The 16,779-nt window shown below is 41.3% G+C and overlaps 1 protein-coding gene and 1 long non-coding RNA gene across 9 annotated transcripts in view; one reads left to right on the plus strand and one right to left on the minus strand.

The window, feature by feature from the left end:
• Positions 1-334: 334 nt before the first annotated feature.
• Positions 335-3,528, minus strand: LOC142046901 (uncharacterized). Its single transcript, XR_012655986.1, has 2 exons — positions 634-3,528; positions 335-373 (listed from the first exon to the last, which is right to left on the minus strand). It is a non-coding gene; the product is annotated as an uncharacterized LOC142046901 (long non-coding RNA).
• Positions 3,529-4,890: 1,362 nt separating this feature from the next.
• BOD1L1 (biorientation of chromosomes in cell division 1 like 1) overlaps positions 4,891-16,779 on the plus strand; it is a 50,718-nt gene continuing 38,829 nt past the window's right edge. For 7 of the 8 annotated variants that reach the window (XR_004373137.2, XR_004373138.2, XR_004373139.2 and 4 more), the window contains exons 1-9: positions 4,891-4,971; positions 6,344-6,534; positions 7,124-7,738; positions 8,213-8,362; positions 10,482-10,651; positions 12,005-12,128; positions 12,444-12,588; positions 15,051-15,113; positions 15,800-15,875. Coding sequence is in view for 5 of the 8 variants with exons in the window: in XM_032776195.2 (XP_032632086.2) it covers positions 6,351-6,534; positions 7,124-7,738; positions 8,213-8,362; positions 10,482-10,651; positions 12,005-12,128; positions 12,444-12,588; positions 15,051-15,113; positions 15,800-15,875 (1,527 nt within the window). In the remaining 3 variants the exon portion in view is untranslated. The remainder of the gene's footprint in view (positions 4,972-6,343; positions 6,535-7,123; positions 7,739-8,212; positions 8,363-10,481; positions 10,652-12,004; positions 12,129-12,443; positions 12,589-15,050; positions 15,114-15,799; positions 15,876-16,779) is intronic. The other variant, XM_032776197.2, reaches the window with a different exon arrangement.

A 16,779-nucleotide genomic window follows, 5' to 3' on the forward strand; every position in this document is an offset into this window, starting at 1 on the left:
TTTTAGTAACAACACCAAGTGGAATCTTATAATTTTACATACAATGGTGCCACACATTTTACCCGGACAACAATGACAAGAAAATTAGGAGTTTTGAAATGATACCTCACAAGCATACCTTGTACAAAGATTATTACAATAGTGTGAATATAGGGGTACAGGGATGAATACAGGGATACAGTCCATCATACTGCCCAAGTGGCTTGCCTACAATAAAAAATATCCTATACAGCTTCAGAAACAATACAGAGCACATGTAGTAACTGCCACCATAGGCACCTACTCCATGGGATGCACCGGGCTGGAGCACCAACACGAAAAAAATGATGGGTGCTGGGCATCCACTGGAAGGCCCTCCCCATCCCTCCAGCACCTCCTGCATGCCAGCAGGCCCTGTTGATCAGTGCCTCCCCCTCTCTTCCCACACCTCCTGCCCGTTGCGATCAGCTGTTTCACAGTGTTCAGGAGGCTCGGGGGGGAGGGAAAGAGGGGAAGCAGTAAGGACGCAGTGTTCTGAGGGGAGGGGGTGGAAAGAGGGGGGTGTGGGCAGAGGTGAGGCCTGGGGCAGAGCCAGGGGTCAAGCACCACCCCCCCACCAGCACAATGGTAAGTCGGTGCCTGTGACTGCCACACCATTTGTGGATGTTTCTGGACCAGGTGATCAGTCCTACACTCTGCAGATGCACCGAGACACAACATCAAAATGTTTTAGGTAAACTGAAATTATTTTTGTTGCAGCCTATCAGACTGTGTCTCCACAACTTTGTGGCTATCACAATAATGGATTAAATAATATTATCATCATAATGTAAGAAAGGTGCAAACACAACAAATGGCCACTTTACTTCTGAATGAGACCGTCCACAGAGGTTTAAGATGCTGTTGTAACCCACAGACCTCCTGGATGTGGTGTTCCTAGCCCATCTACTGGCACCAAGACCACCTGGAAAGAGGAGGGAGAGATAAAATGAGTCTGCTCTACAGCCTTAGCTAACATCCAGTTGGCTTTTTGCTCATGTGGTAGCGGCTCATGCACTAAGCTCCAGAGATCTCAGCTTCAATCCCACCCACCAACGACCAGGGGCTGTTGGTGTTGCACTGTACCTTATGCACCTTAACTTCACACCTTTACTGCCACACCATCTAGATAATCACTCAAAAAGGGAAGAGAATAGGGGGAGGATATCTTAATTCCTTTAGTATAAAATGTTTTTAACTGATTTTCCATGACACCTGCATAAATGGGGGTCTACAGATATTCAGGCTATGTCTACACTAGCACTTACTGCGGATTAACTTATGTTGCTCAGGCGTATGAAAAAGCCATCCTCCCTGAGCAACCCAAGTTACATCAAGCTAAGGGCTGGTGTAGACAGTACTATGCTAGTGGGACAGCTTGTCCTGCTGACATATAGCTACTGCTGCTCATGGGGCTGACGTAGTTAAACCAATGGGAGAGCTTTCTCCTGTCAGCACAGAGCTGTTACATTAGAGAGCTTACAGCAGTGCAGCTGCATTGCTGCAGTTTCCCCACTGTAAACTGTCTAGTGTAACCGTAGCCTCATCAGACACAAATCTCTCTGCTGGCAAAGGAGCAGTCACACAATCAGCATCAGAGTTGTCAAGCAATGAATAATAGTGGTTCATTTAACATCTCAGTCATCAATATAGCTTGTGTCCTCAGTGCTAAGAAAATGTGAGTTTTTACCATGGGATAACTAATGTGCATTAGCTATCCCACTGTAAAAAGATAGCAGAGACAGGACACGTTAGTTTCAACAAAAGGCAAATTAGGTGAGGTCAGTTCCATGCCCACCCCCCCTACAATGCAAAGGAGGAACAGGATAATTCATTGCAAAAAAAATCCTTGTAAACTTGTCAAAATGAAGAACATCACTAAAATATATCATATCAAAACATGAAGCATACATAAAAGGCTATGAAATTAAAATATGTGTAAACAATTCAGTAGAAATGTTAACATTTATGTATGTAACCAATAAAGCAATAAAACAGTGAAGTGTGCACTTCAGTGTTTGCAGGACGGCAAATTACTTACAGAAATAAGGATTTTTAATAAGTTTTCATTTCCAAAGGGTGCAGAGAAAAAAAATCACATCTTACTGGAAGACCAAAACGGCTCTGAATGTTATAGGAATGTACAACTGTTCTAGGTATATGGATTCTTTGGGAGAGATAATGGAAAAAGTATGAAGCTAGTGCCACCTAAAGGCTCAGAAACAAAAAGGCAAATTAAAAGAACCTAAAATGTATTTATTTTAATTTTGTGACTTTGGGGTGCATAACTCATGATTTTTGAATACTTATGGTTGTGTACTTATATTTAGAAAAAATTACAATAGAAATTTATGTTTGAGAAAGACTTCATAGAAGATAGTATAGTGCCCTCTGGGCCAGATTTTGAAAGGTATTTAGGTGACTAGTGGACTTTCAAAAGCATTGAGACACTTTTAGCCTTTAAAAAGCTGGCCCGTAGAGACTGTTTGCAAACCATATTCTACACACCAGTGGTAGCATGTGACAAAGGAGGAAAGTGCTGGATAACAAGGCAAAATAAAGGTGACAAAAGCAATTTTGACTGGTGGATTAAAGGAAACTTAAGTTTGACATCAACCCTGGAAATCAGTCAGCCTTGATGTGATATGATCCTAAAGAATACACCATTGTATTAAAAAAAAAACAGAATTAAAAACTAATCTCACAATATAAACAGGAAGTGCTACCTAGAAACACTGAGATGTGATTGCTGAACCTACTAGCAACTATGAACATTTTAAAATGATTATTGCTCCTAAAATATCATCTAAACAGCACAATGACATTCCTCTGCCATGGGTTAAGGAAGGTGAATGAACTGCTAAGAGTAATAAAAATAACAGTTTAAAAGTAAAGAATTTAAAGGAGCGAAACTTGACACCCAGGCGAGCAGAAGAAAAAGGGCAGGCCAATTCAGGCAGTGAGAAACGCAGTTCGGACACATCTGTGAAGCGCGATGAGGCTCTACACAGACATGGACACTGACACAGGGTGTGTTTAAACAGTGCCCGTGCTAATTTCCAGAGGGGTGGCGGGAGGGCAGGTAGGACGCGTCCCCCTTACCCGCTCCGCACAGGGCATCAGATAGGGCAGAGCTGCCTGATCTAGGCATTGGGATGCGCTGAGCTCTGCAGAACGGGGCCCTGGCCATGCTGCCCTGCGATGAGGGGAAGCTCCTCTGCCTGGCCTCCACCCCGTGCTCAACCCCAGCTCCGAACCTCCCATCTCTGATCGCGCCCCTCAGCCCTTCCCCCGCCTCCAGGTGTCTGGCCAGCCAGTGCCACCGCTTCGGGCCCCTCCCGCCGGAGACCTGCCGCTCTAGGGTCCGGAGAGCAGCAATTCCCAAGTCAGGGCAGCGTGAAAGCAGCGGCTTCAGCAGCCGTTACTGAGCATGCTCACTTCATTGGCGCATGCTCAGAACCAGCTGTGCCATCCCCTCCTATTTGTCTCCGGTGCTCGCTGCCAGGGCACCCCGGCGGCTCGCAGCGTGGCAGGCACGAGCGGGGATTGGAAGCGCCGCTAGCTCAACAGGCTGGTAAAGGCGGCGCTGCTGCGGACAGCGATGGGGCTGCGGCAGGGGAGGCCAGAGCCGCAGAGCTCGGCTCGGATGTTCCCGCCATATGAGCAGGAGCAACGGCCGCTCCTCCCCATCGTCCCTTAAAGGGCTAGTAGCACCGCCCCTTTCACTGTGCGAATCAGTCCCTTCCCGCAGCCCTGGCGCCGCTCCCCGTCGCTGCTCTTTCCCACTTGTTGTCTCTCGCTTCCTCCCTCCGTTCCCTTTCACTTCCGGGGTCAGAGTTGCCGCGGCTGCTACTCGGTAACCAGTTTTTGTCTGGAGCCCCGGCAGCGGAGCCGGCAGCCGCCCGCGCTCTCTGAAGGCCCCGGTTCCCCCATGGCCAGTAACCCCCNGCCGCTGCCCGGGGCCTCCGGAGGGGGCGGCGCGGTGGAGCCCGAGCTGGTGTCCGTGATTGTTAATCACCTGAAGAGCCAGGGGCTGTTCGACCAGTTCCGCCGAGACTGCCTGGCCGACGTGGACACCAAGGTACCGGGCGGAGGCTGGGCAGGTCTGAGGAGGGGATGAGGGACACAGACCTGCCCCGGCTCTGCGGGAACATCCTCCTCCGCTGGCTGGGCTGGAGCCGACCCGGTCGGGGGAGGGGGGCCGGTTGTCTCCTCGAGTCGCGCAGCAGCGTCATCTCTGGTGAGCCGGGAGTGTTGCCGGAGGCGAAGCAGTCCTGCCCAGGACACGGAGCCGGCGGGTGCTCGCAGCCTTGCAGAGAGTCCTGCCTGGCTAAAGTGTCCGGGAAATATCGCTCCGCATGGGCAGGGGACACATCGCAGCCACACAGCAGCGCTTTGTCTTTTGCACTAGACCGCTGACATCCTCGTTAGCGACAGATCTGTGGCGGCTCCTTGTTCTACTTGCCCAAGGAATGAGCTCTCCAGCGTGTTGCCCTCGAAATCAGTTGCCAATGACTGACTTGTGCAAGATCGTGTTATTTGTTTAGAGAGGCTGGTCAGTGGGCCCTGGTTTTAGAAGAACATGCTGTTTGTGTAGGTTATATAAACGTGCTTCCAATACGGGTCATAAAACAGTTATAGGTAACTAGGTTTTCATATATGGTCTTTGCCCATCGGAGGATGGTAGACGAGTCCTGGTATTTGTATCAACTCAGCAGTTAAGATCTAGGGTTTGTTTGTTTTTTAAGTTTCTCAGCACTTGTCTTTAGGAAAATGAGTTTCAAGCACCTCTTTTTTAATATCTGATCTCACTTTTTTGCCCTTTTAGCCTGCCTATCAAAATCTGAGACAACGTGTTGACAACTTTGTTTCCAACCACCTGGCAACTCACACTTGGAGTCCTCATCTCAACAAGAATCAGCTGAGAAATAATATTAGGCAGCAGGTTCTCAAGTAAGTCCCAAGTTAAGTTAATATTCTGCTGTTTTTAAAAGGTATTCATCCCCCAGTGACAGATGAATGGAAACCTAATTAGACAAAGAAGTTCCACAACTTCTACGAAAAGAGAATATTTACTTAGCTTGAAGGGTTGGCATTGCATCAGATTATAATGGTTAAAGTCAATTGTGTGATATGTTGTAATAACTTCACCTGTAGGGATTCTAGCACTACTGCTACCTCATAAGTAGATGATTCAGCAAATTACTAGTTGTTAGGTTTTATGGGTTAAATATTTGGTTATTAATAGGATTGTGGGTATGATAATCCATGTATGTTGAAGCACAAGTCAGTTACTCAAAAGTCATGTTCCCAAAACAAGAATCCTTAGACATTATTTCTACAGACAGCAAAAAGTTTTGTAAGACTGCCAGTAAACAGTCATATCAAAATAACTTAGAATAAGCATTTACAGTGACCACAATTTGTGCTATAAACACATTTACCTCCTCTGCATAGTGTTGCCAGATACACCAATATAAGAAACAGCCTAATGTTGCCCCAGACTAACATGTCAATTAGGGGTGTCTTCCTGCCAACTTTAGTGACAGATGAGAAACTTGAGAACAAAAGTACTGGCTGTGTGAATAGTGAGCCTTTGCCACCTGTTGCGCAAGTTGATTGTAGGAATCAGCACTTGAGGATAGAGCAAAGACAAGTGTTTTATAGTTCAGACTTGATAACACTGTAAATGGAAACCAGGTCTCAAGTGAGGTGTAGAGTGAGTTTTCTAGAGTGTGATGAACAAAAGATAGGCCATTCGGAAGCTAACTGATTAAACACTTAACCTTTCTATTAAATACAGGTAAGTTAATTATCTGACCTCCACTGTTTAGTAGCTGTCACCTAATGCCATACTGAGAAATTTTGACATTGGGACTATGAAGACAAATGATATAGTGCTGACACATTCCAAGCTGCCCCTTCTGCATGGAATCCCTCCTCAAACTGATTTATAAAGATAAATGCCTTCTTATCTAAGTCCCTGCCTAAAACCCAATATTACTGCAGTGCCTACAAGAAGTTAGCTAGTAATGGCGCGGTAAAAGGGCTGCTGGTATAGCTTTTATTACTATCTTTCATATTCTGCAAGCTTTTTTTTGGACAGAAACTGTTTATTCCTATGTGTGTTGATAGACATTTTGAGTACTACCTAGACACAAGTCCGCTATGGATGTTCCTGAAGCAAGCGGAAAAAAAATTACTTAGTGCTTTATTGAAAGTTGTGTGTGTGGAAGGAACACCCTTTAGATAAGCCAGATCTGTTTAAGGTAGCTTGTGGGAATAAATTTCCTTATATTTAAGTATTAAAATGATTTTGTTTCAGGTCTGGAATGTTGGAGTCTGGAATTGACAGAATTATTTCTCAGGTTGTGGATCCAAAGATCAACCACACATTCAGACCTCAGGTGGAAAAAGCTGTTCATGAGTTTTTAGCCACATTAAATCACAAAGAGGAAGCAAGCCCCAGTACAGCCCCTAGTGAGGAAAAAGCAGATGCTTCCATCACAGTACAAGGTATTTTGCCATTACTCTATGTTGTCAGTTTTTTACCTGGTTTTCTCCTCTTGGCAAGTGGTATTATTGATCATCACTAGTTCTGCTGTTATCTCTAAATAATTGTGGTGTCAGCAAGATGAGCTTTGTGAGAGAGAACAGCCCAGGATTCCAATTTGCTGCTGCTGTGAGGGGTGGGGAGAAGAGGCGAACACTTATCACAATTTCACTACTACTTAAAGTTTCCAGGAAATCAGTCTGTCCTAGAAGTGACAGTCTCAAAGTTAAATACTGACATTCACAACAGGATCAAGTAGGATCTAGGCTGTAAAAGATGAGTAGCCAATTATGTACTGAGATGTAACTGTCTTAATGCAGTTCTTTTGTTTGGAAAGATTTTGGGGCATTTAGGCTGTCCTTAAGATGTATTATAATAGACTAATTATTCAATTTTTCCCCTAACAGACTTCTGAGATTCCAGTTTAATTTGAAAAGTCTTTCCCCTTCAAAAATAATAACCAGTCAATGTAGAAATACATATTTCTTTTTAACAAATGTTATGGAAAACTTGGTTAGCTAAAACTTTTTATTTCTTTTCTCATTCTTTAAGGCGTTTCTACTACTGCTCCTAGTACTAATGTAGCTAGTGATGCCATGTCAATTTTGGAAACAATAACTTCTCTTAACCAGGAAGCAAGTGCTGCCAGGGCTTCAGCGGAGAATACAAATTCCAAGAACAGTGACAGAACTTCAAAAAGATTCTCATCTCAACAGAGTGTTGATGGTAGCACAGAGAGAGAGCGAAACTCAGAAGACTTGCCAGACCAAGAGAAACCCATTTGTGATTCTTCAGAAGGAAGTGAAGCAGTTGCAAAGTGTGAAGATTTAAATGAACTCCCCTGTCCAAGTGAAGAAATCAAAAATTCAACAAAAGATGTTAACAATTTAATTCATCCAAGCAAAGAAATTCTACAGGAAAGTGATGACCAAAAAAATAAATTAACAGATAAAGGTGACAGGAAACCAGAGAGCACTGAGAAAGGGGAAAGAAAAAAAGAGAAAAAAGAAAAGAATGACAAGAAGTTTGACCATTCAAAGAAGAATGATGATGCCCTAAAAGCAAAAGAAGAGAAGCAAGTGAAAGAGAGAGAGGCAGAATCAGTAAAACAGTTGGCTCCTGAAAAAAGCAGCAGTAAACACAAGATAACAGAAGGTGTAAAAGAAGGTATAGAAAAGGCAACTTAAAAAGTATTGTGGGATGGAGGGGCACTTTGTGTTGGTGTGGGGGTTTTCAAAGGTGAATTTAGAGAGTGAAAAGATGTTGCCCCAACAATATTGGTAACTGTAGTCCTCTTGAACTAGCCATGGAACAGTAAGAGTATAAAACCAACAGTAATGCTAGCTTTTTCCCCACAAAGGTCAGAACCCTCATCTGAACAGATGGACTTGTAAGAGAAGCCTAAATCTTGCTTATCTTACTAACACAACGTGAATAGCTCCATTGTAGTCAGTGGGGTTATACTTGTGGTTAAAGCAAAAATTTGGTCTGTAATTCAAACTGAGTTCAGAAATAATGTATCTGTTCTGTGTACCATAGTTCTAAAAATAACAATAAACTTTTCTTAGGAAATGAGCTAAACACATTGGTTTGATAAGTTGAATGGTATAACTTTTTTTTTCTTTTTTTTTTTTTTTAAAGAACATATTTTGGAGGATTCAGATGTGGATTTACTCAGTGATATCACTGTAAGCTCTGTCCATACCAGTGACCTCTCTTCCTTTGAAGAAGAAAGTGAAGAGGAAGCTGTGGTTTCCGATAGCACTGAAGAAGGAGAGATCACATCAGACGGTAAAAATAATACATTTGTTAGCAATATCCTGGGTGGTGTATTTCCCTGCCATTTGAAAACACAGTACCTTACAGACTGATCTATTTTGAAGTATATTTTATCATATATGTGTAGGGTGATAATAGAGAATATTTCTTTTGGAGGTAGAATTCATAGCATTTCTGCTGTTAGTAAATAATAGTCAAAATAGGTAATTTGGCATTTTAAAATAAAAAATATTTATATAGTCCAGTACTTCAAAGTTACTTTATTTGTGTGTGTTATTTCAGGATGTAGTGGTGACACTTCATAAAAATGCCTCTGCTTTTTGTGCTGTTTTTAATTTTTTTTTTTTCCTTTTATGTGAAGTTTGTGTAAATGTACATCTGCACTGCATGCTTGTTTGGTATGAATGTAAATAGCAGCATATATGGTGAGCACAGCTTAGGTGAATTGAGTAGAGACATGCCCGAAGATGTGGGTATGTACCCAAGTACATATCCTACAAGATGTCTGTTTTCTCAAGCCTATGTCTCCCTTATCTATATTGCTGTTTTCAGTGATGACAGACTTACAGAAGAGTACCGAAATGTTTCCAAAGAAGTCAATCTTACCCAGGAGAAAATTCTGTTGACTGCTGCTTTTAGCAATGTAGTGTCCTGCTATCTCTCTGGTGCCAGTGCCTTTCCCCACCACAGGGAACTGCTGGAGTCTTTCGCTGCTGTAAGAAAAGATTCTGGCAGGGAGAAGGCACCAGGGAATGACTCTGCCAGCACCCCTCTGTTGGAGGCTTTCCTTGCTGCAGGGAAAGGCTCTGGGAGCTGTTGGAGGCTTTCCCTGCTGCCTCCCCTTGTTGGAGCCTTTCACTGGCATGTAACTACACACCACAGTGGGACTCAGCCTGTTTTTCACTACAGCGTGTAGCTGCACATACACTATGTGGCGCTACCAGTGGTGTGTATTGTAGATGTAGCCTTAGACTGATATTCTGACTTGAACCCAGGTGTTGTGTGAGCAGACCATTTGGGGATCAGGGAGTTGTCACAGCCCTAGGATTGCAGGAATTCCAAAAGGCTTCGTGATTTTGGTGGAGAAGATTGGGATAGGTCCAGATTTAGGGTTAGTGGATGTGGAGGGTTCTCATTTGTGATCTTTTCCTTTCTGTACTCTCCTAGTCCTGGGCAGCTCTGAAATTCTTTGATACATTGAGGATTTAGGAAATATGGTGGCTCCTGTAGTCAACAGAATTTTCTCCTAGTTCGGATTGACTACTTTGAAACCATTTCGGTAGGCTTCTGTAAGCCTGTCACCACTGTAAAATTTCATTGTGCCCAGAAATGAGTGGGAAGAATTGAGTTAACTAACATGACATTGTCTGTAACTGCAGTCAACGTAAACCATGACAAATTGGATTCAGAATTGTCAGTTATGGCTAAATTTTGTAAAGTATTTTTAGGGATGCGGCTCTGTTGCATTGGTAAAGCCCAAACATACAGTATATATGTTTACTGAATAAACCTGGCAAAATAAAATGATAGATTTGCTGTGTTATTTCAACCAGCATAGTACCTCAGCATTAACTGATCCATACATGAGCTTAGGTCACTTGTATAGTTCCTGTACAGAAAAAAATCCATGGTTTCTAAATCCACAAATAGTGTGCTGATTATTTTTTTTTGTATATGAATGATGTTTGATTTTTACAGATGAGGCTTTACCAATGCAGTGTATCTGCATCCCTAAAATACATGTGGGGATTGTCTTCATTATAAAATTTAGCCATAGTTGATGTAATGCTGTACATAATTTTTCATGGGTAAAATTATATTTAAAATGTCCTTAACTATGTTAAATGACACCTTTATAGTACCAAAATGGAATGAATTTTTAAATCTAATTGCTTCTCTTACTTTGTGCAGTTTATTTATATTTTGCATTTTTCTCTCGACAATGTGAATGGATTGATCACTTCTCATACTTTAGTAACATTTGGCTGTAAACACTGAATTGGAATCTCCCTGAAACCATTTTTTTAAAGGAAACATTTCTGTTGGTCTTTTTATGGAAGTTCGTTTTTACAAAGCTTAAATTTTACCATAACAATGTCACTTAAATTTACGTCCGCTTTTTTACTACTAGATGAAGAAGAGAAGAACAATCAGAGTAAAATAAAGCCTCAGACTAATGAGGTTTGCGATGGAAAAGCCAAACCTGTCCGTCATGCATATGTTCACAAGCCTTTTCTGTACTCTAAGTACTACAGTGATTCCGATGATGAACGGACTGTAGAGCAACACCGTCAGTCTATTGTAAGTTTTAATACAATCACTATTAACATTTTAACTCCATCTGATTGTTTTCTCAATACAAAAATTATGCCCTTTATTAATTTTGTTTTTTCCTGGACACCGCTAATACTTCCATAGACTGTCTCCAGCACCATGTGATCTGTCAATATTTCATGGCAGTGATTCATTGACAGTCATTTTGAGAACGACTGACTTATCTAACTATCCCGCTCCTCCTGTTTTACAACAAACTCTGGCTGATGATAATGTCAGATGAAGCACTGAGTGTGCGGTGTCTTCCCAACATCTCAAAGGATGGGTTCTTTCTTGGCTAACTGAGTAATTTGGAGAAGAATGAAGTGAAAGAGACTGCACAGATAGGGGAGTCTGGGGCCAGCAAGCTGAGTGTACTCTACCAGTTGAGGGAAAGGGAAAGAGAAGAAATCCCTTATCTACTTACCACCATCTATCAAGGTGGATTGTACATATCTTTAATGTAACAAGAACTGGTACCTGTTTGGCCCCAACCATCTTCCTCACTCCTCTTCCATGTGATGCAGTTAGTACAGCCCTTCAGCTGCAGTAATTCTTGCTGTCTCTGACCAGCATGAGGGGGAAGAGATGTTCAGGTGTACATGTTGGCCTGGTTGGAGGGCTAGGATCTCATTTACATGTTATGGACACGAACTTGGAGCAAGTCTCATAGTCTTTGTGCCTATTTCTTCACCTGTAGAATGGGGTAAAACCTTCCCATCGCAACCTGAAAACCTACTGAGTTTATCATCCTCTACCACCCCACTCCCATCCCTTAACTTTTCTAGGATAGACTGGCTTGCTGGACGTTCATTTTATGCAGCTTCTCTGGGTTTCTGCACCACAATACCGCTGGGTTAAATTGTGTTCTGGGTGTGGCCATGTAATTCTTATGTACAACAGAGTTGAGGGATGAAAGAAAAGAATTATAAAGTTCTTTGAAAGCAGAGGTAGCCTTGTCTAGTGGGCTGAAATTGGAGCTGGGAACCAGGAACATCCTAGGATTAATGCTGTCTCTGACATGGAATCATAGTCTCCGTGCCTGTTCATTCTCCACTTGCAGAATGGGGATAAAACCTTATAGGCTTGGAAAGGGGTTAATATCTCAAAGTATTTTATGAGGTTTACTTTTAATTAAAGTTTGTACAGTACTTTGTAAACTGTAAACAGCACTATTCGAGAACTTATTGATTTTTTTTTGCTGTTATACTGAAACGCTGAATTCTGCAGAAATGTAGAAATTTACTTGTATAATGTTTTTTGATTATTGTTTTTTAACAACTTCTGTCATTCTTCATTGTTACAAATAAATCACTCTTTTCATTGTTTTTCTGTCTTCAGGCCAGAGAAAAAGAAGAGAGACTCTTAAGGAGGCAGATTAATAGAGAGAGACTTGAAGAGAAGCGTAAACAGAAAGCTGCAGAGAAAACAAAGTCTCTGAAAAGTGGGAGTCAGGGTGCTGAAGGTGATGTTAAAATTACAAGTTAGACTTGAGTGTTTTAACCAAATAAGGTGAAATTCTGGTTCCACTGAAGTCATTGGGAGTTTTGCAGTTGACTTCCGTATGGGCAGAATTTCTCTCATCATAATATAACTAAGTCTGTAGTAACTAAAATATTGTGCAAAATTCCATATGCAACTTTTTCGTGTCCACAGTGACATTCCTGAAAAATAACAAAAAACAGGATTAAAAATTCTCACACTGTTTTACAGTGTCACTTACAAAAATAATAAAAATACATGCTTCTCAAACACTGTAACCGTTTATTGTATATTTTAGGTAAAAGTGGCCTGAACTTGGAAGAGTCTTCGACAAAAGATTTTGAAATGAAACTTACTGGTACCAGCATTAAGGATGTTCTTAAAGAACAGAAGTTTTTAGAAAAAAAAGTAGCCCTGAGCAGGAAAAGAAAAAGAGATTCAAGGTATTCCTTATATTTGTTTCTAAAGAAATTAGATTAATACATAAACTCACTTTTGCGTATAAAAAAAGGTTCTCTTCACTTTTGCAGTCACCACATACCCATTATAACAAGTTCCCCTTAAAGCAAAGTAAGCTTAATTTGAGACACAAAATATTTATTTATTTATTTATTTATTGTTAAGATATTTATTTTAATTTATCATGGAGTTTTCCCGTTTAACTACTATGCTTCTAGTTTAATGTATTGTTAACACCCTAGTAGCCAGCTCCTGCTATGTTACAGTATAATTAAAGTGTGTATTCTGAATGCCTCTGAACCTTTCTTTTATGTGCATTTAAGTGTGTGTTTTTGTGATCCTTCTAATGTCAGACTTCCAGCCCCCAGCTCAACATGTCTCTCTCTCTCTCTCGGTGTCTCTCTCCAGTCCTAAATGTCTCTGAGCACCGTGGGTGTGGGAAGAGTGAATTAACCAGTGAAGTATGCTGAAGTGAATTAATAGTCTTCCACTGTCAATTCAATCGATAACACAACCAGACTAATTCATTGACTGATAATGTATATTTCTTTAACTTTTCACAAACTTTCAATTTAAAACATACAATGAAAATAAAAGTGTATGGGGTGTAATTGAGACTGAGAAATTCACCACGTGGTAATCATGAAGTGGAGAGTTAAGCCTGAGATTTGTACTTTAATTCTTTCCCCTTGGGCTAATGCCTTACTAATTGTTTTAATATAAATTATTTATTAATTAATATCGTCATAGAACCATAAAAATGTGGGACTCAAAGACCTTAAGAGGTCATCTAGTGCAGTGGTTCTCAGCCAGGGTTGTAGGGGGCTGCAAGCAGGTTTCAGGGGAGCCACCAAGCAGGGCCAGTATTTGATTTTCTGGGGCCAAGAGCAGAAAGCTGAAGCCCCATGTCATGGGGCTGAAGCCTGGGGCCCTGAGCCTCACCACCTAGGGCTGAAGCCGAAACCTGAGCAACTTAGCTTTGTGGGCGGCATGGGGCTGATTGCTACCCTCTAATGCTAACCCTGGCTTTTATATGCTGAAAAACAGTTGATATGGCAAATATGGGCCATGGAGTTTTTATAATATGTTGGGGAGACCTCGGAGAGAAAAAGATTGAGAACCTCTCATCTAGTTTAGCCCCCTGTGCCAAGACAAGACCAAGGATACTTAGACCATCCCTGACAAGTGTTTGGAAGTTTTAAAAAATAGGTTTGACAAAGATGAGGATTCTGCAACCTCCCATAGAAATCCATTTTAAAGCATAACTACCCTTATAGTTAGAAAATTTTTCCTAATATCTAACCTAAATCTTCCTTGCTGCAGATTAAGCTCACTACTTCTTGTCCAATTTTCAGTGGAGATGAGGACCAATTGATCACTGTTCTCTTTATAATACCTCTTAACACATTTGAAGACTATTAGCAGTTCCATCCTCAGTTGTCTTTCTCAAGCCTAAACATGCCCAGTTTTTTTAACTCTGTCTCATGGGTGAGGTTTTCTAAACCTTTTTTCATTTTTGTTGCTCTCCTATGAACTCTCTAATCTGTCCACATCTTTCTTAAAGTTTGGCACCCAGAACTGAACACAGTATTCCAGTGGAGGCCTCACCAGGACCAAGCAGAATGGGACAAGTACCTCCTTTGTCTTACATACAGCCCTCCTGTTTTAATACACTCCTGAATTATGTTAGGCCTTTTTGCAACTGCATTGCACTGTTGGTTTTTATTCAATTTATGGTCCACTATAACCCCCAGATCCTTTGCAACAGAACCACACCTAACAAGTTATTCCCAAGTTTGTAGTGGTGCATTGGAATTCTTTCCTTCTTAAGTGTCTTTATTGAATTTCACCTTGTTGGTTTCAGATTAATTCTCCAACTTGTCAGGGTTGTTGTGAATTCTAATCTGTCCTGTAAAGTGCTAGCAATCCCTTTCAGCTTGATTTCATCCACAGATTTTATAAGATAGTGATCAAATGTCACTATCCAGATAATTAATTAAAATAGTCGATAGTACTAAATTCAAGATAGACCCTTTTGGGGCCCTAATAGATATGTCCTCCTGGTTTGACAGAAACCCACTGAAAACGCTTTTGAGTACACTTGAGTCTTTCAACCAGTTGTGCCCCTGCAATATGCTAATTTAATCTAGACCACATTTCCCTAGTTTTGCTTATGAAAATGCGACTCTGTGACAAGCCTTGCTAAAACGAAGATGTATCATGTCCACAGCTCCCCACAGCCCACCCCTATCCACTAGGCCAGTAACCCTGTCACAGAAACATATTAAGTCAGTTTGGCATGGTTATTACTTATTACCCTATCCTTCAGGTATTTACGAATTGATTGATTTATAATTTTTTTTTCCAGTATCTTTCCATGTGTTGAAGTTAGGCTGACAAATATATAATTCCCCGAGTCCTCTTTGGTCCTCTATTTTTAAGATAGGTACCTATGTTTTCCCTTCTCCTGTACCCGGGGACTTCACCCATTCTCCATGAATTCTCAAAGGTAATTGCTAAGGCTTCTGAGATTGCTTCAGCTAGTTCCTTAAGGTGTATTTCATCAGCCCCTGCTGACTTGAAAGCATTTAATTCATCTTAATATTTTTTAACATGTTCTTTCCCTATTTTGGCTTGCATTCTTTCCACCCAATGCATGATGCGGCGCAAACTGGAATGTTTTATGCATCCTTACAAAGAGTATCAGTACAGTCTCCAGATTTGGCTTGATTTTTAAGTCTCGAGACATACATAAGAAGCCAAGTTTGTGGAAGATCAATTCAGTATTTTAAAAATGCTTTTCTGTAGAAAGCAGTAGAGTAAGGATACAGGGAGCGATGTTTGTTTTTGCCTGTGCAGTGGTCGTCTTTGCTCATCCAAATTACAGGCGACACCTAGTCATACTTAACAGTACTAATACTTGTGTAGTACTTTACATATCAAAGCTCTGCACAGACATTAATTAATCTTCACAGCATATCTGTGAAGTAGGTAAGTATTGTCCCCGTTTTGCATATGGAGAAATAGAAGCTTACTGTGTTAAATGACTTGCCCAAGGTTATGCAGCAAGTTCTTATTAGATGCTTTAGTTTGCAAATGTCTGTTTTTTCTTAGTTTAAAAACCAATCGTCTGTGAGTTGATGAGTTAGACTAAATTGTTACGACATTTTTCTAATGCTTTGACTATCTATTTAGGCATGTTGAAGATAGTTGGGAAAAGAAATATGAGCATCCTGAAGAAGATTCCAAAGAAACACAAAAGACAAATGAGGTTTGTGTCATGCATCAACTAGTAAACTTTATTTTAAATTTCATATCAAAACATCTTTGTTTTACTGTACAGAAATTATCAAATGTCTCTAATCTGTTCATTTTTAATTGGAAAAATGAGTATCTGTATATACTAAATTTCTCTTCTACTAGATTAATCTTTATGAATTATTTTTCCCTGTAATTCTTTCTCTTGGTTTAATTTTCTAGCCTTGTTATTTTAGTAATGCTGCTTTGCAGCTTTTTAGAACAGCTAATATAGAAAATCTTTGGAGTGTTTCAATAAGTAGGAGGAGTTAGGGGATTATATTATCTCTATATTTGACATTGATGGAATACTGTGTCCAGCTCTGGCATTCATACTTCAAGAAAGACGTTGAAAAATTGGAGAGGGCTCAAAGAAGAGCTATGAGAATTATAAAAGATTTGGTAAGCGTGCCTTAGAGGAGAGAGTCATTTGTTTAGCTTATCTAAGAGAGGGTTAAGGGGTGATTTTGATCAGTTTATGGATGGGGAACAAATTTGATAACAGGGCTCTTCTTCTAGCAGATTGCCAGAAAACACAGATTTTACTGAATCTTTACCAACCAGAAAGCTCTATAAAGTGGCATTTCTGATCTTCAGTAGGGTTGCCAGGTGTCCAGTTTTTCACCGGTACGCCTGGCTAAAAAGGGATCCTGGCAGCTCCAATCAGCACCGCTGACCAGTCTATTAAAAGTCGGGTTAGTGCGGGGCCAGCAGGCTCCCTACGTGGCTCTGCATGGCTCTCGGAAGTGGTGACATGTCCCTGCTGCTCCCAGGCAGAGGAGGGTGCCCGTCCCAAGCGCTGCGTCCGCAGCTTCCATTGGCTGGGAACTGCAGTCAGTGCAAGCTGCGGGGGCAGCACCTCCGCCTAGGAGCAGCAG

This window comes from Chelonoidis abingdonii, chromosome 5, assembly GCF_003597395.2.
Source record: "Chelonoidis abingdonii isolate Lonesome George chromosome 5, CheloAbing_2.0, whole genome shotgun sequence".
Taxonomy (NCBI): Eukaryota; Metazoa; Chordata; order Testudines; family Testudinidae; genus Chelonoidis; species Chelonoidis abingdonii.